We start from the raw sequence: 22,895 nt of genomic DNA, 5'->3' as shown, positions 1-22,895 counted from the left end.
ACATCAGAATCTAGGCAGTTGTGGATTTTGAGCATCGGAATAGCTGTTCCGTATTCAAAAATGCATTCATACTGCCATTAGTGAGGTTAAAAAAGGCTCAATCTCTTGTCTGAAATGTTGTTTTTAAAGGTGCTAGGAATTTATCTCTAATTAGTTTAATAAAGATAAACCATATTTCTAAAATGAATGCAGAGTCAATTAAGAGCTGAAGTATTAATAAAGAACTATCAAAATCCTTATTTTCTTCTAGGGCTAATCATTGTGCAGAGTTACTTTTTCAGCAAAGCTGCATTAGCTTGTTTGATCAGGAATGAACCTGAATGATCTGGCATTCATCTGATCACTGCCAGGCACCAGAGAGTAGAGAGATCTATTTGATGAAAAATAGTAGGCTTATGAAAAGGTGCCACCTACTTTTAACGACGATAAGGATTAAAGTCTCAACAGCTGAGTCTTATCCCTATTAGAGGGATTGTATATTTTGTATATTGTATATTTTGTATAATTGAGAACCAAACGATTAAAAACGGAAGAACATGCAACACATTTTTCTTGAAGAACAAAATCCACTCTGTTATTTTTCACAGTCAACAGGTTCTGAAGCTCTGACAAAAAATATTGCAGCATTAAATGTATCGGAGATCTCTTGCTCCATTTCAACCATGTTTCTAACACTTAAGGAGTTCTTAAGCAACAGAGCTGAACATACTTTTTTTTCTTTTACACTGTGATGTACTCAATGTAATCAAAAGCAATTTAGTTTTCAAATTCCAAATCTGGATTCAAAGTTACCGTATTTTTCGGAGTATAAGACGCACCCCTTTTCCTCAAAAAAGAGGCTGAAAATCTGGGTACATCTTATATACCTTATACATCTTATACACTGAATATAGCATTTTTGCCTCCTTGAAACCACGCCCCTTCACCAAAATGGCCATGCTTAGCCTTTAGGAAGCTTTCAGAGTGCTCCTCTGGGGGCTGGGAAGGGCAGAAATGAGCAAAAAACAGACCGTTTTTTTGCTCAATCCCCCCCCCCCCCCAGCAACCAGGAGCACTCTATAAACCTCCTAAAGGCTATGCATGCCCCCTTTTTTGACAAACATGGGCCCATTTTTTTTGCAAAAAATGGGGCATTTTTTTGCTCATTTTTGTCCCCACCCCCCAGGAGCACTCTACAAGCCTCCTAAAGGCTATTCATGCCCTTTTTTTGAAAAATAAAACAAAACCCGGGGCTGCTTTTGCAAAAAACGGGCTGTTTTTGGGAGGTCTGCAGAGTGCAAAAACTTTTTTTTAAATTTGTCTCTTCAAAATTTTGTTGTGTCTTATACTCCGAAAAATACGGTATTTTGTGGAGGCAGGAAGCTAGAGTTCACTCATATTTCTCGAAATAGCAGCATACATACTGAAGGAGAAATATACAGTAAACAATAAATATTATTTCTTGATCTAGATTTTAAAACAGTCTTAATTTCTTCCTATGATATAAGTATATTTTATCCGACGTGTTACAATGAATATAAATCTGGACTGATGACAAATTTGGATGCTATCATTTTAGTAGCTGTGGACAAGCATAGAACATGAGGTCTGACTTTCACACCACATCAGCCTAAATAAATGCTTTGGGTGATGAACCACGATGGCTAAAAAATCAGGTCAATTCCATAGCTGCTGCCTCTTGGCTTGATATTCAGAGGAGTCACTTTATTATGTTTAAACAATCCAGGATTTTCAGTGAGGATTCATGGAGAACTAGATGTCCCTAAAAGAGTGGGAGTCAGGGTGGAGATTGATGGCCAGATGATGAATTTTGGCTGGGGAAGTCTCTGACAAAAAGAAAGATTGTTGTGGGCCGCCAGAGGAGCTGACAGTAGATTCAGATAGTAAGGAGGTTGTGGAGGAACATGGGCCAGTCATGGAGTCTGGGGAAGGCTCTGATGAGTGCTCTGTGTTGGAGGCAGAGATGGGGCCAGTGTCGTCTGACAGTTATCAGCTGCCTTTGGAGTTAGACATCAGTGAGGCAAATGAACAGCTGGAGCCTGTTCCCAGTGTATGCATGCACAAGGTTGCCAGATGAAGGGAACAGCTAAGGAACAATTTAGGAGTAAGGCCACAGATGGATGGTGAATGGCCCCTACCATAGGGAATAAAAGAGGAGCGAAAGAGGAGGGGTGTTTGTAGGAGACAATTAGTTCATTCCTGCATTCTTGCCAAGTATTGTGGTATCTAAAAGATATCGGCCTGGCTACTCTCCAAGTCGGATAAGGGTCAATAATTGTGAACTATCTTGAAAGACTATGGGAGAGGAAAGACTTTACTAGAGTGGAATTCACTGTTAATTAAATAAAAGGGGTTTATCGGGACAAGGACTCAGCTTCATGCTGCTGGGAAAGTCTAGGTCAGAACAAAGATTGCGAAATAACAGCTTCTTGTGAGTAGGCCAAAGAAATAGAGGTTTTAGTAGTTTACTTGTGAATTGAATGGATGGGAGTTGAAGAGTTTCAAACAAGCTCACAGTTGTAATGCGGCTTATATGGACTTAATTTCTTAATCATTTTAAATACAAGTTGAAGTTATTTTTTAATAAACAGCAAAAGAGTGATTAGCATGTGAGTTTGGCAAATTACAAATGGTCCAGATAGATTTGAAATAAGATTTTAAAATCAATTGTAAGAATCCTTTCTGTGGGAAGATGCTGTTCTTTTGAATTCTTAGAAATAAATGATAAAATAGGACTTTAAAGGTTGGATGCTACCGGAAAACATGAAAAATTACAATTAAAGGGAAGAAAATTTAAATCTGTCTTATAACTACAGAATTAGCAGAATACTTTAACGTTGGATGTCCTGAAGGATGTTTGTAAACAAGGGAGTCAGAAGTTAATTTAAACAATGTCTACCATTTGAAAAGACGTTATGGAAGATGTTACAAATCAGAGCATAGAAAAACTCAAAGAAGAAATGCAAGATTGGAAGATGTAGAGAGACCTGGCCTATGGAATCACCAAGAGTCATACATGACTGAATGGATAACATCGTCAGGACTGCTTTATTATTACGTAATTAAGTATTATTATGTAATTACACTAATCAAACCTCAAAAATGATAAAAATGTGATATTATAAGTATAATTTATAATAATAATAATAATAATAATAATAATAATAATAATAATAATAATAATATTTAATGCTTCTAGACCACCCCCTCTCCCGCAAGGGACTCGGGGCGGTGTACAGTTCATACAAAATATAACAGGATACAATAAAATTAAATTAAATATGTACAGTTGACAATTGACATGGAGGAGGTTAAAATGTAGTTAAAAGAACTGTACAAAGCAGATATAAAATAAATTCAAACCCCTAAAAACAAATACAGTAAATTAAAAAGCCCCTAAAATAACCAGATATAATACATTTGCCAGGAGGGACAGTTGAATTATGCCAGGCCTGCTAATCGGAACAGATGGGTCTTCAGTTTTTGCCGGAAGGAGCGGAGGTCAGAAGTGGTTCTAATGTCGGGGGGGAGGTCATTCCAGAGGGTTGGGCCCATCACAGAGAAAGCCCTACTCCTCGGTGTCGCCCGCTGGCATTGCCTAGTGGACGGCACCAGGAGAAGTCCCTCCCTGTGTGAGCGTATTGGCCGCAGGGATGTATGTGGGAGGATGCGATTATAAAGATTATAAAGTGGCTGTTATAGTTAGTGAAATCTATAATCTAGCTCTTATCAGTTCAATTATAAAATAGGACATTCCAGCATGTAGAGCTACCATCCCTTAATGGTTCAGAAAGGCAACATAGTCACCTTTATGAATCCATCACCATGGGGTGTAAAGTGTAGGTGGGACATATTCAAGGCATTGGTAGCAAATTATTAAGTAGGATACTATACAAGTGTGTGTTATCTGAAATAGGAAGCACTCTTAACAAATGATGCAGTCATTTGGCAGTGCCACATCCTCGAGGGATGTGCCCATCTGTTGGGATGCATCTTTTAATGAGCATTCCAAATGAAAAGAAAACACATTCCAAATGAATTAAAAAATAAACTGTTTACCAAATCTGATCTACTTATTCATTTAATTTATATGTCAGCTCATTTGCCAAGTACCTTTAAAACCCTTCATCAGTGAGGGCTAGCCTTTTCTGGACCGAGTGCCCAAAATGTAATGGGCACGCCTCCCCCTGTGCATGCGCTCCCCTGCGCATGCACCTCCATGCATGCTTGGCAGAGCTCAAATCGGGGCAACGGCTGCGTGCCATCAGAGCGGCCACTGTGTGCCACTTTTAGCACGTGTGCCATAGGTTCACCATCAAGACCCTAAATGGTCAGGCTATCTAAGAGACTAGCTTTCCCTTTATAAACCAATCTGACTCTTAAAATCCATTCCTAGCATGAAGGAAAAGAACTCTATTGTCCTAGGATATGGAATACTTTCCTTTAGGAGTTGTGCTAAAGGAAAAAAGTTAGGCCAAGACTTTTTTGAGAGCAGCTGGATGGATCAAAGCAAGGTAAAGTATGTCAAATTAAGGTAAACGTTCCTAAGCAAGAATACAGGTAGGTGAGTGGTGTGTGTGTGTGTGTGTGTGTGTGTGTGTGTGTGTGTGTTTCCTTAAATCTTATTGTGGACTGATTAATTGAGAATATTCAACATGTTAAAATTTAAGCTGGATTTAGGAAAAAAAGGGCTATACCCAAACAAATTACTGGTAATGATCATGTCTTCACCTAATGACTTGTTTCACAAAATATGCTAAAGTAATGCTGGGTCACATAAAGTGTTGTACCAAAACCTACAGAACTTCATTTTAGTCTGATCTAACATGCCAAGCTACTATAGTTAGGGTTAGCATCTGAAAGACTACACTTCAACACAACAATTTAGAGTGTTCCAGGACTTCAGAGTCAAATGTCATGATAGCTGAAAATCCACACTCTTGCTAGGATAAAAATAATGGCTCAGAATCTAGTCTTTACCATCCTGAGTTAACTCTCAAACGGCTTAACATGCTTTTTTTTCTACACAAAACTTTCAAAATCTTTTTCCAGAGCCACTATTTGTCTGTTTTTATAATGCCTAAAGCCGTGATGACGAACCTATGGCATGGGTGCCAGAGGTAGAATGCAGCGCCCTGATAGCACGCGAGCTGTACATGTGTCTTTGGGTCTTTGGGTCTCTGCTGTGCATGAGGGGTGGGGGTGCCCATGCGCAGGAGGGTGGGGGCATGTGGGGGGCGCATGCGCATATGTGTGGAGAATGTGCACTTGTGCAGGGGTGCATTGCATTTTGGCGGGTTGGGTGCATGCTTTGGACACTCGGTCCGGAAAAGGTTAGCCATTACTGGCCTAAGGGAAAGAGGGCTTTACACATGAAGTCACTTAACAATCACTTGTTCAGCAACCGTTCAAATTTATGATGGTACTGAACAAGGAGACTTATGACCGATCCTCACGGTTATGGCTGTCAAAGCATCTCTGCACTCATATGCTCATGATTTGGATAAGTGGCAAGCCGCTCGCAGTAATGATGGTCAGTGTGTCCCACAGTCATTTGCAACCTTTACTGCCAGCTTCCAACCTGCAAGGTCAATGGGGAAGCCAGTAGGATGTCACAAATGGCTACCATATAATGTTTCACTTAGAGATCCTATGGAATTTGCTTAACAATGACAACTGTAACTGCTGTTGTAAGTCAGCAGAATAATGTGATATTGCCCTGCAAGACCATGTCATTTAGCAACAAAGTTTCTGGTCTCGATTACTGTGATTAAGCGAAGACTACCTATATTTATTTTGAAACATAAGCTGCACAATTACCTATGTCAGTTTCAGTTATAATATGTAACAATTGAAAGAATTATATTCAGGACAATCACTTATTGAATCTTCTATCCACAACTGGGTGATTTCAGTTCTGGGTCCTTGGAACACGGTAGTGTTTGCTGAGGTACCTCTAGCTGAATGCCCCCACATTTGAAACCAGTTGTTTTTTGCTTGGTTTTCTTTTTCCATATATATACACACACTGTGTGTGTATATATATATACACACACAGAGGCTATGTGTCTGGGCAAGAAAGACAGGGTAGTTTGAATGAGAAGCTATAGGTGGAAGAAACATATGGGAGGCATACTTGTTCATACGTGTATGAACAAGTAGAAAAGAGAGAAAAATGGATATGCGTGAAATTCTCTAACAATGTAGAGAATGTATTTTTGTGTATGTCTATTTTTAGGTGAAAGGATATGAGCAGTTCAGTTTGAGCATGAATCGCAGAGGAAGAAGTACTGAATGATACATGGATGATGAGAGAGAGAGAGAGGGAGAGAGAGGGAGAGGGACAGCAAACAAACAAGGTCTCAACCACTTTTAGTTTTTAGTTTAGATTTGGCTAAAATCACAGCTACTATATAGCCCCCAACTACTTCCCCTCAACCTATCAGTGCCCTCTTTACCAAGATACAAAATAATAGGTCCATTCATTTTAAAAGATTCAAAAGAATATTAAATACAGCAAAGCGTAAACCTGCTTTCGTCAATCTGCTATGCTCCAGTTATGTTATGACAGCAACCTCCTAGCATTCCTAGCCAACCATGGACATTTTTTGGAAATTTATCAAGTTGCAGTCTCAATCCAAAGGGCATCAGACGGGAAAGTTAGTTTATATTACGAAGATTGATTTATTTTGTACTTACTGTGCCCCACCACAGAGCATCTGCATATGTAGAAAACTGAGCATTTGCATCTTTTTCAACCAGATAGACAAGGAAGGATGAAAAAATAAGTACTAAAAATCCAATGTACCAAGCTGTGATTAATTCCTGTAAGATAAAATAAGAATAAAAAATAAACATTTCTGATAATTTATCTGAATTTGTGTATTTGTTGGAATATAAGATTAATAGAGTTCATTTTAGCTAAATGTGAAAAGTTCCTTGAGTATACAAATTATCCCTTAAATTACAAATATAAGTATTCATGCTGTTTCAGGGCTTCAGAATTCAAACTACTTCATTTATGCCAGAAGTTAGATAGATCTAGGAGTTTTTTAATTTTTGTGTTCAATCAGCAGAACTTATTTCTATGACAAATCTCAAATTATCTTAGAAAAAAATATTGCAACTTTCAAAAGAGAATTTCTATTATAATGTATAGATTTCAAACACACATAAGACCACACAGGTTTTTCAATAAGAATAATTTGTTCCATGGTTCTTTGACTTCTGAAGTTAGAAGGGGTGGATGGAGAGAGTGATGGATGGATAGTAGATGTACACATGCATGCACACACTCACGAAAGGTCAATACCCATCAAAATATTGCAAGTTATTTGGATCATTCATTTAAATTTGGAATTCTCTTGTTTGCAGCATAAATTCAATACATTCACAAAAATGAAATATATGGATGGGCCCCTACCTTACTATGTGCATAAACCACTGAGCCTAACAATTTCCAAGTTCCTCCTCTTCGGTCCATGCGTACCATACGAAGAATCTGTAGGAAACGAAGACTTCTGAGTGCTGATGTTGCAAAAATGTTACCCTGAGTTTTTGCAGAAACAACTGCTATTGAAGCGATGAGAACAATGATGTCTGAAAAAAATACATCACAAAATATATTAATGCAGACAGGGACATTTTATAGTCAATTACATGCCAGCATCTGATGAATTGGATTATTGTTGTTTAATGTTAAATATTAATTAGTTATTAGGAACTGAAATTATTGGTTAATAGTACTCATTTCTTAGAGAAAATGTTGACTGCTGATGCTGATAAATTCTAGCATTTCTCAATTAAGTTGACTACCTGGTGATTACCCAACTTTACATAGAAACTCTATCACAATATTCTTAAGGCTCAATTTAATTTGGAGTACTATTTAAAAACCAACCTGGGAGAAATTATCTAGATTTGCCAAACCATTTAGCAGCATTTAGGAATTGTCAGATGATAGTAGCAAAGAGTAATCCTTGAAAAGGAATCTCTGAATAAGAAAGATACTCATAGATATTATAATCAAGTACACAAGACTATCCTTTGAAGAAAAAATGTTCTTTAAATCCCTGGACTTTTCTGAGGTAATTTATATTAAAGTTGCAATTAATTTCATGCTTAAAAGACAAATATGATTATGTTTTTCTTTTTGCACATCAAATGAGTTAAATGATTTATCTTTAATTATTATGTTTATTTAATAGCAATAATCCACACGTGATTTCTGATAGCTTTACTCCAAGTTAATTTGCTGGTGTTATGGATACTTGTATGGTCCAGATGGCAAAAATTACAAAACAATCATAACCACATGAGTGCTTGTAGATGATTATCATAAGTATGATTTGTTCAAGCTTATTCATAAATATACTGTGGGATGGAGCCTTGCAAACTATCCAGTGGCAAAGTTGAAAACATCCTTTAAAATCCCACTTACAATCTGCTCAAGTGATGGTGATATATTGATATATGTTTGGGATAAGTGAAAAAGAAACTGAGGGACAATTGAAGTAATTATATCAGTATCATGTACTTGACTATTAAATTTATATGCATGCAATTTATATTATTAAGGCAGAAACATAACAGTTTATAAACATGACTTGATGTCTGGTAAGATATATTAAGGCAGTATTCAGATTCTCATATTCTGATAATATTTTTTCTTGGTTATTTGGTATATAGTACAGCATTTTTCTCTTAAACTGACTTTGCTTACAGGCAACTTAAGTTACTTAACTGATATATCTTAAGGAAATTATCTGAATGTTATTGTCTGATTTCTTTCAGAGGTTGTAATACAATGCCAAATTATTCAGAGCATTCTGTATGTGGGAATCTTGATAATTAACAATTTGGGAAATAGAGATTTCAGTCTTTCCTGTACTGTTTCAACAGCTTTGTCTTTGTCTTTTAAGATAAAAGGAACTGAAGTACCTTCATAAAGGAACTAAAGTACTTCAGACGTCACAATAATTCTGAATGATGCAGGTACTACCGTAATCTGTGAAAACTGATTTCTACTTTTGCTGCTATAATACTGTTCTAAGATAGAAAGGATTCAGAAAATTGGATAATTTACTTGAATTACCTACTTTTGGCATCTAATACATCCTGAGCATTCCAACAGTGTGAAAGAGAACAATTTAATGTTAGTTTTCCTTATGTCTGTCTCAATCAAAATAAATTGACTACAGTACTTAGACTTTCTTCACATTAAATAGGTTTTCAATATGACAACCCCATGAACTGAATTACTTAATTTCTCCTCCTTTCTTGTCAAGAATTTATCTAGTCATATTTTGAACTTATTTTGAATAAAGATTAATTTAAGCTACTCCACTTTGGGATTCCTTTTATTGATTAAAAATAAATAGAAAAAAGGATGAATGAATAAAGCTACCCAGTCACCTTATTATAAAAATGTAATAAATAAATAAAATAAAGATTAAACAAATAACTCAGTATTTTCAATGGTGTTTTCAACACACACACAGTGTGTATATATGTATGAACATTATACATGTATGTAGGATTCAATACAACTTGTCTTAGACTAAAAACTATTCTGTACATGCAAAAGTAAGTAAATAAGTAATAAGTACTTTATCTTACTAAAAAGCATTATGTGAAAGCCTTGATTAACTATGATAGGTGGCAGAGGGCAATATCCATGGGGTCATTTGGACACCCAGGGCATATGGATGACTTTGATATAGAAATGTAAGAGGATAAATGATGAAAATTAATGAAATAAAATGGAATGGAATGAAATAAATTATATAGATATGCTATATGGAAAATCAGGAGAAAGATAATAAATTTGAATGTAGTCTGATCTTGTGGAATGGAGTTAATGAATACTTGCAATAGAATGAAATGAGTGATTTAATTATGAATGAAAAACCTAAAGTATATGTCAAGAGAAAATAAATTGGTATCCTTCAGGGTGCTGTGAGTTCATATAGAAATAGAAATCTATTGGCTGGTGATAATTGTATGTGCATTTCTGTGAATAGTGATAATGGAAGAACCAAAGATGAGTTTTTGGGAAAAAATGTAACATTCTGAATAAATGTAATCCTAGGGGAAAAGATATCCTGCTATGTGACATGAATAGGTGAGAAGAGCAGGTAAATTAAAAGTAATTAGGCTACTTAGAGATTCAGGAATAAATGCTATGGGGCCCAATGACACTGCAAAAAGGTCTACTTATTTTGAGTATGTCATTTAAGCATAAGCATTCAAGTACAAAACATAATCACCTAAAGATGGGTGAGGAGGACCAAATGAGAAAATGTGCCTGAGGCTATTGTGATACAAGCTCTTACATTCTTTCAAGCAGTGTTGCTGTTCTGTCCCAAGCCTCTACAATATATACAGATGCAGATTTGGCTGTCTGCCACAACTAAGGAGGGAGATAAGCAACCCCTTGGCTGGGAGCCCAGAAAGCTATTTCTATGAAACAAGGCTTGAACACACGAAATTATCCCAATCTTTCTCTACGCCTGGATCAGTAAATTGTTGTTTCCTGCAAAATTCCCCTCCTGTCGTCCACCTGTAAGCTCTTTAGGAGGGGCCAATCAGTAGCCACCTGTTCCTATTTCCTTCTGTGACCCTTTTTCCAAAGCTGCTCCCTCCTCCTCGCAGCCCTACGCATACGTACATCAGGGACAGCCTCCCTCTGTTCTTCCTCACTGCTCCCTGACTCAGATGCCACCTAGTGGCCAACAGGCCTCTCTAGTCCCTGCTCTGACTCTGAACACCCCCCAGAGTCTTCCTCAGCTTCCAGGGCAGTTCCATAGTTTTCCTCGCTGTCAGATTCCAACAACAGCTCAGCTGGCCGCTGTTGGGCCACAACATTTGCAAACATGCAAATATGAAAGGTTGGCCTGTGTGTCATGGTGAAGCAATGAATGCTTCATCATTTTGGCATCATTTTAATTAGAAATGGAGGCTTACGTACTCATGGCATAGGACAGAATCTCAATCTAAAAGCATAATGGGTTGTTTATAATGAAAGAATCAACAAATTAATGAAGCATGCAAGAGAGACGAGAGATTATGAATGTGGGGGATGCACAATTTTAAAATAGGATAATGGGTAGATCTGAGAAGTTAACATAGGAAAAACATCTAAGAAATAAAAAAATGTATGTCCTACATGAAAATAAACCCCCCAGAAGATAGATGCCTCTCCCAATAGAATGAACAGAAAGTAGAAACAAGAAAAGAAAAGGTATTTCTTGTTAACACAACAAAGTAAAATGAATTGCTATTTGTAAATTTTAAAAAGTAGAGAAAATGCAGTGATTTTTCTAAAAATAAAAAAACCTGTTTTGGAAGTGGATAAAGAGGATTAAAGAAGGGGTGTCCAATACAGCCAATTGATTTTTTTAAAAAAACAGTAATGGAAATGATTTGTGATAAAACTGAAGCGAGGAATGTTGGAAGGAATATTTTAGAAATCCCTATGGAGATGACAGTGGTGCAGCACAAAGCTAGAAGCACCTGGCTCTCCTTTTGGATTTAAATCAACCTTTGGTGCAACAACCTTGGTTTTTTTGATCATAAGTCTAGCTCTGTTTCAAAGGAATACTAAAACCTTATTTAAAAAGAGGTCTACCGCTGTCTACTACTGTTTCCAAAGATTACATCCCAGGGTGGCCACAAGAGAGATCAGTGATATCAAAAAACAGTGGCCATGACCAGGCATACAGCATGCCTCTTTTTGCAGGTATGAGGTATGGGTAAAAAGATGGGTCCTTGAAAACAAACAAGATTTAAGAAGAGGTACAATTACCTATTCTATGAATTGCACTTTATAGGTGGTCTGAGAACAATTATGTTCCAATAATTATGTGTGTGTTCAGTTGATTTATTTATTTTTCCTCATTAAGTGCAAGATGTTGAACCTCAGTAGTGACATCACAATTAGGCAACAAAGTAAAATTCTTCAGTAGAATATTTTGATGTAGTTCCTGTATCTCAGCTTACATGCTGATTTGATTTTTCTTCTGATCTCACCCTGAACGATCTACTCAACAATCGCTATGAAGCTACTATAGCACTCTTAGTTTGGGTAAAGAAATAATTTAATTCAGAACAACAAAAACGTGAAACGCGTTCCCATATTATACGACAGTTGACCAGGGTGGCACAAATGCATGCTTTTGGTGGCCAAAGACTTTTAATAGTCAACACAGTTAGCTCTCAACTCTTACTAGGAGGTGCAGGTATAATACAGCGAAGGAAAAAGCAAACACAACAGCTAAATATACAGGTAGTCCTCAACTTACAACCACAATTGAGCTCAACATTTCTACTGTTAGGTGAGACATTTGTTAAGTTGACCTATTTTACAACTTTGTCTACCTCAGTTGCTAAGGGGATCACTGAGGTTGATAAGTTAGTAACCCGGTTGTTAAGTGAATCTGGCTTCCCCGTTGACTTTGCTTGTCAGAAGGTCGCAATGACCCTGGGACACAGCAACAGTCATAAATAACCAGCTGCTAAGTGTCTGAATTTTGATCCCATGATCATGGGGATGTTGCAAAGGTTATTACTGTGAAAAATGGTCGCAAGTCCCTTTTTTCATTGCTGCCGTTATTTTGAACTGTCACTAAATAAAGTGTTGTAAGTCGAGGGCTATGTGTACATATTTGATGTATCTTCAGAGGAATTGTATATTTTTGCTCCTCTTACCCTTGTAAATATTAAACTAAATATAATAATGTTTTATTATGCCAGTTGACCTGAGTATATCTCTTTTTAAATGAGCACAAGACATTGCATTAACTTAAAACAAAGCAAAGCCTCAATTTTATTTATTTTAACATACATATACATCATTTTTCAATGGTAAGTACTCTCTAAAAATCTTTTTAAATGGTACAGTTTAATACAGATTGGATCAAACAGATTTAGTCTATTTGCAGGTTGGTCTCCAGCTGACTTGGAAACATTTCATCTGAATATATATTATGTGTTTTCCAGTTTGTTGCTTGCTCAGAGTTCTATTTCTAGCTCTGGGATTTTCCTATCATTAGATGATGTGAAAGAAAAATAAAATAAAAGCAGGGATATCAAAAGGCAATTATACTGTATTTAGCTTATTATTCTGATTTTAGATAGTTCTGTTTTAGAACTATTCTAAGGTCATTCATCTCAGTCTTTGGTTGCTTGTTTATCTTTGTTCTGTGTTGTGAAAGCCTTGTGGCAGTTTGCATTGTTCTCTATTTCTGCTCAATGGTACTTGTCTAAGAGATGTTATGGTTTGGTTACTCTGACAATCTGAAGATTTAATTGCATTTAGTAAGCTAAAGAACAACATACATAGATTTTCAAAATGCAAGAAACGTATGTATTTTAAGCACAATACTGCAAAGTGCCACAAATGTCAACTGAGAAGGAAAACAAGCTAAATATACGTACAGGCAGTCCTTGACTTACAGCCATTCATGTAGTGACTCTTACAACAGCACCAGTGGTGGGTTTCAAATTTTTTTAGAACCTCTTCTGTAGGTGTGGCCTGCTTTGTGGGAGTGGCTTGCCGGCCATGTGACTGGGTGGGCATGGCCAACTTGTAAAATGTGGTGTAACTCACTTAACAATGCTCTTGCTTAGCAACCAAAATGTTGGCTCAGAAACTCTGCCATTGAAGCACGCAAGTCTTAAAGCTGTCAAGTTACAAGATCCTTGGAGCCCTAACCCTTTAGAAAAAACCCCCCAGGGGTGTTCAAACTTGATAGCTTTAGGACTTGTGGACTTCAACTCCCAGAATTCCTCCTCTCGCTCTTCATCTTGATGATGTGAGGATGGGCGGAAGGAGGGAGCTGGAACTAGTTCTAAACTGCACTGTAGATTTGTGGAACCTCTTCTATAGAAGAGGTTAGAACTGGCAGGAACCCACCCCTGAACAGCACTGAAAAAAGTACTTATGACTGTTTTTCACACTTATAAATGTTACAGCATCCCCATGGTCATGCAATCAAAATTCATACGCTTGGCAACTAGCATGTATTTATGACAGTTGCAATGTCTCAATCAGATCACTTTTGGTGAACTTCTGATAAGCAAAATCCACGGAGAAGCCAGATGCACTTAACCATCATGTTACTAACTTAACAACTGTAGTGATTCACTAAACCATTGTGGCACGGAAGGTTATAAAATGGGGCAAAATTTACTTAACAACTGCCCTTCTTAGCAATGGACATTTTGGGCTCAGTTGTGGTTGTAAGTTGAGCACTACCTGTAATCAACACAACTTTTAGTGGCTGACCAACCTCCACTAGGTTGCCAGAAAAAGGGGACCTGATTTTTTTCGGATTGTTACAAGATGGCAGAGACATGAAAACGGTTACGTCAACACATAACTCTAAATGGTATGAACCACAGATATCACTCCCAGTGTTGGTACCAACGGGGACATCTGTATAATGTTGACATAGCAGCTCGCATCTCTATCTCAAACTGCCTTTGGTTAAGGCCAGTCCTTCTGCATGCAGTGGTGCTCAGCAGCAAAATTATAGGTTCCCAGCACACTGCAACAAATAACTGCTGGGACTATATGGTTTATTGATCTCAGCTTGTCTTGATCTTAAAATAGAGCCAGATAATTTCTGTCCGATCGTTAAAGACACTAAAAGGCTTGTAATAGATTTATCAGCTATCCAAACATGATACGTTAGTTGAAATGGCAAAAAGTATCTGGAAACATAGATAAAACACCTACAGCAACTTAAAATATTCCCTGTCCAATGATTAAGATATACTCTCTCATGCTACAATTATATAAATATTGATATGAAGAATTGTTGATTTATTCATTGTAAATAAAAGAGCTATTAGTCTTGGAGTAAAAGAATTTATTTAGAACATCAATCCCATAAATGCTGCCTTCAATTAGTTTAATATGGTACGGTCATAGCAAATGATAAGAGATATTTTTTCTAGCCTTGTGTCATTTTCATATTTGAGCTTATAATATAAGGTTATTATATCTTTATCCTCTGAATAGATCGCTGTTCCCTACCTTTATTTTATAATAAATCAGGTATATAAGGCAGTGAAATAGTGACTATGATCACATATTGCCTAAGTTATAACATGGCTTATTTCCAGCTTACTTAGTATGTTTGCTGGGCCAATGTAATTTGTGAAGCAAGGTTTATGACCTAGAACAGTGATGGCAAACCCATGGCATGCGTGCCACAGGTGGCACATGGAGCCATTTGTCAGGGCACATGAGGCGTTGCCCTGTCAGCTGACCAGTGCGCATGCGCGTGCTCGCCAGCTGAGTTCACCCTTTTTTAAAGCCATTTTTCGCCCTCCCCAGGCTCCAGAGGCTTTATAGGAGCCTGGGGAGGGCGAAAAGAGCCTCCCCAGCCCCCCTGGATTTTATAGCTTGAGACAGCAAAGACTGAGGCTGCAAGTGTAAGGCTAAACTCTTTATTTTAACAGAAGAACTGACAGGAACAAGCAACAACTGAACTTGTCTGACAGCTATTTATATGGGTAGCTGCCAGACGGGGAACCAATGGGAAATGTGCTTTTGTCCCGACGGCCGGCAGGTGCGTCTGGGCCAATCAGAGGCGTTTCTCCTAATGCCATCTGCTGCCGCGCCTGGTAGAACACAACACTGGAGGCCTCCGGAGGCTTCATGAGCTTCCCTGAAGCCTCTGGAGTGCAAAAAAACCAGCCCTACGGGCAAACTGGGAATGGACTTCGGGTTGCTCGGAGGTTTGTTTTGACTGATCCGGAGGCTTCAGGGAAGCGTCCTGAAAGTCCCTGAAGCCTTTGGAGCACTCAAAACGACCCTCCGAGCAAACCGGAAGTGACTTCCGGTTTGTTCGGAGGTTCATTTTGACTGCTCCGAAGGCTTCAGGGAAGCATCCTGAAGGGCCCTGAAGCCTTCAAAGTGCTCAAAATCACCCTCCGAGCAAACTGGAAGTGACTTCCAGTTTGCTTGGGGGTTCATTTTGACTGCTTTGCTGGCTTCAGGGAAGCCTCCTGAAGGTCCCTGAAGCCTCTGGAGGGCTTCCGGGGGGGGGGAGGCTGTTTTCGCCCTCCCCAGGCTCCTATAAAGCCTCTGGAGCCTGGGGAGGGCGAAAAAAGCATGCAAAAAATGGGGGTTGTGCCTGTAGTTTGTGCATATGCACTTGGGGGGGTTCACACATTTGCATTATGGGTGCGGCATGCGCACACACGACCCCCCTGCGCTCCCCCCCACTTATGGCATGCGAGCCAAAACAGGTTCGCCATTGCTGACCTAGAGCTAGAGGTTTCTGCCAGTTCGGTCCGGATTGGTCGAACCGGAAGTGGCAGTGGCAAGAAGCTCTGCCCGCCCACCCGGACGCTTCTGCGCATGCACGAGTGAACCGGTAGTAAAAAAACCTGGAAACCCACTATTGCCTAAAACACTGTGCAAACTCTATTAAGAATCATTTAATAAATGGTCATTAAATTGTAATTATCAATAGCTTGATGCATAAACCTAGTTGGGGATTTGTTGGGCAAAAATCTGAATGTGTCCAAAGTCTCCCTGGAGTAAACTAGAGACTCTTCTGCAAAAAGAAGTCTTGCAATTTGTGGAATGGTTCCTTCTTCAATGCAGCCACCCACTTGTTAGGGCCCTGCTGGACTTCTCAGTAGGAAGAGGTGAACGCAGAGCCACTCAGAGTTGTTGAGAGTCATGTGACATAGACAATTTAACAAATAAATAGGGGCATCTAGGGATAACAATCCTAGAGGGAGGGAATCATTCCTCTCTAGCTGAGACAGTTCCAGCAACTTCCAGGACTCTCTGTCTGCACCCACAGACAGTGTCTGTGAAGTTAACCCTCCCAGAGAAGGCTGCTTGAAAGATACAACAGCTAAGCTTTGCCAATTAGATTGCCTGCCCAAGAGTAGACCACGAGAACTCCAGGCAGCAACAGACCTCAGCTCTGCAGTTAAGTAGAGGCTCAGTTTATTTATTTAGATTTTCATCCCACCTTTATTATTTTTTTTACAAAAATATTCATGATGACGAATATATCTAATATTCTTCCTCTTCTTATTTTCTCCACAACAATAACTCTGTCAGGAGGGGAGAGGGGGAGGGAGGGAGGGGAGAGGGGGAGGAGAGAGGGAGAGAGAGAGAGAGAGGGAGAGGGAGAGAGGGAGAGAGAGAGAGAGGGAGAGGGAGAGAGAGAATGAATGAATGAATGACTTGTCCAAAGTCACCCAGCTGACTTTCATGCCTAAGATCAGGGGAGAACCGGTAGCGGAAATTTCAAGTAGTTTGGAGAACCAGCAAATATCACCTTTGGCTGGCCCCAGAGTGTGGAGGGAATGTGGATTTTGCAATATCCTTCCCCTGCCATGCCCACCATGCCAAGCCCACAGAATCGGTAGTAAAAAAAAATGAATTTCACCACTGCCTAAGATGGGACTAGAACTCACAGTCTCCTGGTTTCTAGGGCATAACCTTCATCACTGCACCAGACTGGCTATTTGTTGGCTTCACTCCCTGAGAAAAAAAATGCAGAGAACAACTTTTTAAGGCTCAGTTCTGTTGCCCAAACCTTCCTGGCCCATCCTTAGAGCTTTGGATTCCCCTCATGTTGTCTCTTGCCTTTCTCCTTGCATTTATGACTTCTTCATTCAATTCCTGATACTGACTTGTGCAAAGGGTGGGACTATGTTTACAGTTGTAGTTTAAGATACTAGTAGAAAGCACTGTTTTCTTCTAAAAGACCTGCCTGACTTTGCAATGATTTCTCTCTTTCCCTACCTCCCTTTCCTCTTCAACCTAGGTGCCTTTTCTCTCACTGTTTAGAAGATATAGATTGCTCTCCTCCCTTCTCCAAAAGAGATTTCTTCAGTAAACAGAACTCTGTCAGAAGTATATGGATCCAGTTATCCCTAATCCATACCACAATGGTTAATTTATCCAGCGGCTGGAAATCACTGAAGAAGAAAGCAATTCAAGCCACAATTCAATATAGGTTGAATACACATTTCTTTTTATTAAATTGTGGTTTCAGACTGATAGATCTAAAAATATTTGCCATTTAGTTTTGGAATTTAGTGTGGCTACGAAGAATGGTTGTGGCTGAACCTAAATTATTGCATTCCTCCTATATAATGTCCAGTCTAACATATTCTATTCAGAATATTATCCAAGCAAAGGGACAAGAATGTACGTTTTTTTTAAAGGCTCTCTTTTTGGTAAATTGTAATCTAGTATGTAATCGAAAGTTTATTTTGACATCAGCTTCACTATTCAGCTGTGAAAGCTGAGCTACTCAAACTGATACTGAGTACTTCTATCTTCTTACAGTCCTTGTCAAACATTAAGAGCTTGCCACTATACAAGGAAGATTGCTTGTCTGTATCTATTTCCAATTCCATAAACACATATTGATGTGGCAGTATTCTGCCCTAGAAAATGTGTCAGAGAGATGGGGAATCTTACAGTTGATTGCTCTCTATCTGATGTCAAAAGCTTGCTATTTCTCCCCCCCCCCACACACAAAATACTCTTAAACTATTTAGACAATAAGATATAATAAACTAAGACCTGGCATTATTACTATTAAACTGGATTTGGAATATTTGGCTTCATAAATGATGTCAAAGAAAAAAGATAGCACAAAACAGAGAAAAAGAGCTAAGAAAAAAACAAGGCTGGACAGTAGCAAAATTAAATCTAAGCATATAATTCACCTTTATAGCATCTACTGTATAACTCCATTCCCCCCCCCCCCCACCGCTAGCTGTAGCTGCAGAAACAAATTTTGCCACCTTAGAGGTGACGCCTGGATTTAAATCTAATAAAAGAAGGAGTACATAAAAAGTATTTAGTCTATTTAGTCTATTTGCTTCAGGGGTGGGTTCCTGCCAGTTCTAACCTCTTCTATAGAAGAGGTTCCACAAATCTACCATGTCGTTTAGAACCGGTTCCAGCTTTCTCCCCCTGCCCGTCCGCACCACACTTGCCTCACCCGCCACGCACTGATTGGCTGGCTCACCAATCGCCCCACCCGCCTCTAAGAGTCCTATTTAAACCTTAAAGTCTTAAAGCTGTCAAGTTTGAACATCCCTGGGTTTTTTTCTAAACGATTAGGGGTGCAAGGGTCTTGTAACTTGACAGCTTTAAGACTTGTACACTTCAATGCCAGAGTTGCTGAACCAACATGACCGGAGGAGGAATTCTGGGAGTTGAAGTCCACAAGTCTTAAAGCTGTCAAGTTTGAACACCCCTGGGGTTTTTTTCCCTAAAGGGTTAAGGGTATAAGGGTCTTGTAACTTGACAGCTTTAAGACTTGCGTGCTTTAAATGCCAAGTTTCTGAGCCAACATTTTGGTTGCTAAGCAAGAGCATTGTTAAGTGAGTTTCACCACATTTTACAAGTTGGCCAAGCCCACCCAGTCACATTACTGCCAAGCCACTCCCACTCAGTCACATGGCTGGCAAGCCACTCCCACCCGGTCACATGGCCGGCAAGCCACTCCCACAAAGCAGGCCACATCTACAGAAGAGGTTCTAAAAATTTTTGAAACCCATTTTGCTTAGAAGAGATGCTATGAATAAATATCAAGAGCCTATAGAAAGAATAGCACAACAGCGCATTTACCAAAACAGATCTAAAAAAGCCTGGACATTTTTGGATACCAGGATATGGGATACCAGCAGTTCTACCTTGCCTAACTGGACAGACAATAAGAGAAAACATTAAGCTGGATTTTTCATTGCACATCAATGGATGGTTCTGCTAAAGTATTTTTGTTTATTGATATCCCATAGATGCTCTTTTATAAATTCTTTGGCTTTTGAATGATCAACAGATGTCATAAGAGACGGCAAAATCTCTTATTTTGATTCCAGAGAAATTCTCTACCTGGAGTGAAATTTCTCATACAAAGTTAAAGGAGCTAGACCTTAAGCATAATTTATCAGCTTAAAGCTGCAGAGTACACAAGTCTGTTTTGACAAATCTGGTCTTCTAAGGAAATAAAGACAGCTTCAGTTCACAGGATGGCATTGAAACACTGTGTTTCCCCCCCCAAAAAAAATTACTCTTAGAAATTTACATTGAAAATTCCCAAAAAGGTAAATGTCTTTGTCTTTATAAGTGTATACAGTGTATATCTATGCATAGTAGAGTTGGGCAGTAGAGTTGCTATTCTCTGAAAAACCTGGAAGTTGAGGTATAAATTAGCCATCAGTTTGATTAAAAAACCAACACCTCAAATATTGAGTAAATATTGGTGTCTTTAGTGACCATTCAAAGTTAGAATGGCACTGAAAAAAAGTGATTTATGACTATTTTATTCCACACTTACAACTGTTGCAGCATCCCCATGGCCATGCGATCAAAATTCAGATGGTGCAGTGTCTAGAGGTCATGTAATCAGCTTTTGCGACCTTCTGACAAGCAAAGTCAATGGGGAAGCCAGATTCAATTAACCCCCACATTACTAACGAAAGAACTGCAGTGATTCGCTGAACAACTGTATCAAGAAAGATCATAACATGGGGCAAAATTCCCTTCCTCGCTTAGCAACATAAATTTTGGGCTCCATTGTTATTGTAAGTTGGCATACTATCTGTATGCCAAGTATTTATATTGCCTCTCTTACACTGTGGCGTCAATGGCCACTGACCTGCCATTTATGTCTCTTATTTTTTAAAGAACTTAACTTTAGTTTTCCAGTAATTTATAGTGACTCTTTCTTCGTTATACTGCAAAAATCTGTAATGTCTATCTCAATCAGGGGTGTCAAATTCACATTGTCATGGCGGCATCATGTGACATATTGGGACTTTCCCCCCCCTTCACTAAACCGGCCATGGCCATGGCCAGCGCATGATGCATCCAGCCCACAGGCCGGGATTTTGACAGCCCTGATCTAAATTGTTTAAAGCCTTTTCTATCCATCTCTCTCATACTATTTTTTTCATGCAGTTTCCATAATTGTTGTAAAAGAGCTTTTTAAGATATCTAATCCAGAATTATAGTAACAACTGTAATGTGTTCTTCATCCCATTCATTGATTTGTAAGTGCTGTTATCCCTGTATATCAGATTGACTATGGATGTGTGGGGGAGAAAATGATCATCTCTGAACAGAAATACTTCTATTTTTTACCATTATCTGATACCGTGTTTCCCCGAAAATAAGACAGGGTCTTACTTTCTTTTGACCCCTGAAATAAGTGCTTGACCTTATTTTTTTTGGTGGGGGTCTTATTATTTTTGAGGTGCAGGAGGCCCCTTAACCTCAGCCCATGGATCAACTGATCCAGAGAGGGCCGGAAGTTCTATCTCTGTTTCTGGCACACCCTTGCCAGCCTTAGCGTCTCTGGGCCTGCCACTCTTTTTGTGGCTGCCACTAAGAGAAGGGGGGGCGGCTAGGGTTTGCGGTAGTGACTTCCACGAGGCCATTCCGTGTGGATGGCAGGTACATATGAGGTGCATGGGCATGTTCCCCCCCACAAGGAAATGGTTGGGAACCAGCTGCGCATGTGTTTACATATTTTCAGGGAGGGCTTATTTTCAGGGGAGGGCTTATTTTAGTGCATGCGCTTAAAAGCCCAATTGGGCTTATTATCTGGGAAGGTCTTATTTTCAGGGAAACAGGGTACTATTTAATCCAACTTCTATTTGATAACCGGGAAGCTTTTCTTTTGATTATAAGAAGGGCATTATAAACATCCTTAAGGGTTTGATTTGGAATGATATAAAAACTGCTCAGAATAGTATTCTTTTTAAAGAGTGTCCTCGGAACAGCTGTGTGCTTATTGGCTAGTAAAATCCTCTCAATGCCATTTTGGGCAGGAAGTCAAGTAATTCTACGTCCAGATTGAAGTGTGCATTTAGGAAGTTTGCATTAGTTTTTTATCATGACATTTTCCTCTAGTTGTATTATTCATTATTATCTGAACCTTGAGGCTCATACGTAAAATGAACTGTAAATTATTTTGAAATCCTATACCTTCTTGCTATTCTTCTCTGCCGTTGTGCCTCAGCTGAAATACGGGTCACTGCTACAGTTCTGCTGTTTAAATATGGGCTCTTTAGGGCTTCTTCCAGTAATCCAATATGTTACGTTTGGTTACCCACATGTGAAATGGATATTTTTCCAGAATTCTTTCGAACATTAACATTGTTCATGCTTGAAACAGACCTTTGTCTATTTGCCTCCCACCACAGTCCTGCATGAATAGCTCAAGCAATGGTTCATCAGTTTTGTTGTTAATTGTTGTTAGCTGCTTAAAGATCAAAATTACAGTTTCCACAGTGAGAAAGCTGTGTGTGTGGTCAACAAAACTGGATCAGAGATTAGGACAGGAGCAGAATGATCTCTGGCAGGATTTTTTTTCTCTTTTGTATGAGACATGGTGAATGGGGAGCTGAGGACTATTAATTAAGCTTTCCATCTGCTCTTTATTAGGGTTATTTTCATCTTCTTCACACCCCAATTCCTCATTATTCCAAGATACTGGTCTTATACGGCATATCTGTTATCTGTTTGGAGATGCTTTAAAGTATTACCTTAGTTTCAGAATGCTGGAGAAGTACCAAATCTTCAGCTGTTAGCTAATGCTTGGTGTCAGAGCTTTTCCTGACATGCTTTTTAACTTTTGTTGTTTTAGCACCAGATGTTGTTTTGTTTGTCTTGTAGCCCATTTTGTCCATTAATGCAAAGCAGGATAAGAAATCTTTCAAATCCTTGCTTACACAGGAAATCCATGGAGGTAAAATCTGTTTTCTTCTGTAGAGCTGGTTGCAAAATAAATAAATACATTGCTACCTTGCTACCCCTTTCCTATTGTTACTTGTTTTTAGTATGTTTTTCCATACCTTCCATTTTTATTCTGGGGATACAGGTCTGTGTCTAA

At 38.8% G+C, this 22,895-nt stretch overlaps 1 protein-coding gene across 2 annotated transcripts in view; it reads right to left on the bottom strand.

Annotated features, from left to right (window-relative positions):
• KCNQ5 (potassium voltage-gated channel subfamily Q member 5) overlaps positions 1 to 22,895 on the bottom strand; it is a 323,641-nt gene that overhangs the window by 48,785 nt on the left and 251,961 nt on the right. For both annotated transcript variants that reach the window (XM_081943739.1, XM_081943738.1), the window contains 2 exons: positions 7,424 to 7,599; positions 6,700 to 6,825 (listed from right to left, as the gene is read on the bottom strand). In XM_081943739.1, the coding sequence (XP_081799865.1) occupies positions 6,700 to 6,825; positions 7,424 to 7,599 (302 nt within the window). The remainder of the gene's footprint in view (positions 1 to 6,699; positions 6,826 to 7,423; positions 7,600 to 22,895) is intronic.

Source organism: Natrix helvetica (genome assembly GCF_964273705.1).
Source record: "Natrix helvetica genome assembly, chromosome: 2".
Lineage (NCBI taxonomy): Eukaryota > Metazoa > Chordata > Lepidosauria > Squamata > Natricidae > Natrix > Natrix helvetica.
The sequence above is the reverse complement of the archived record's forward strand: the minus strand, read 5'-3'. Positions and strand labels throughout refer to the sequence as shown.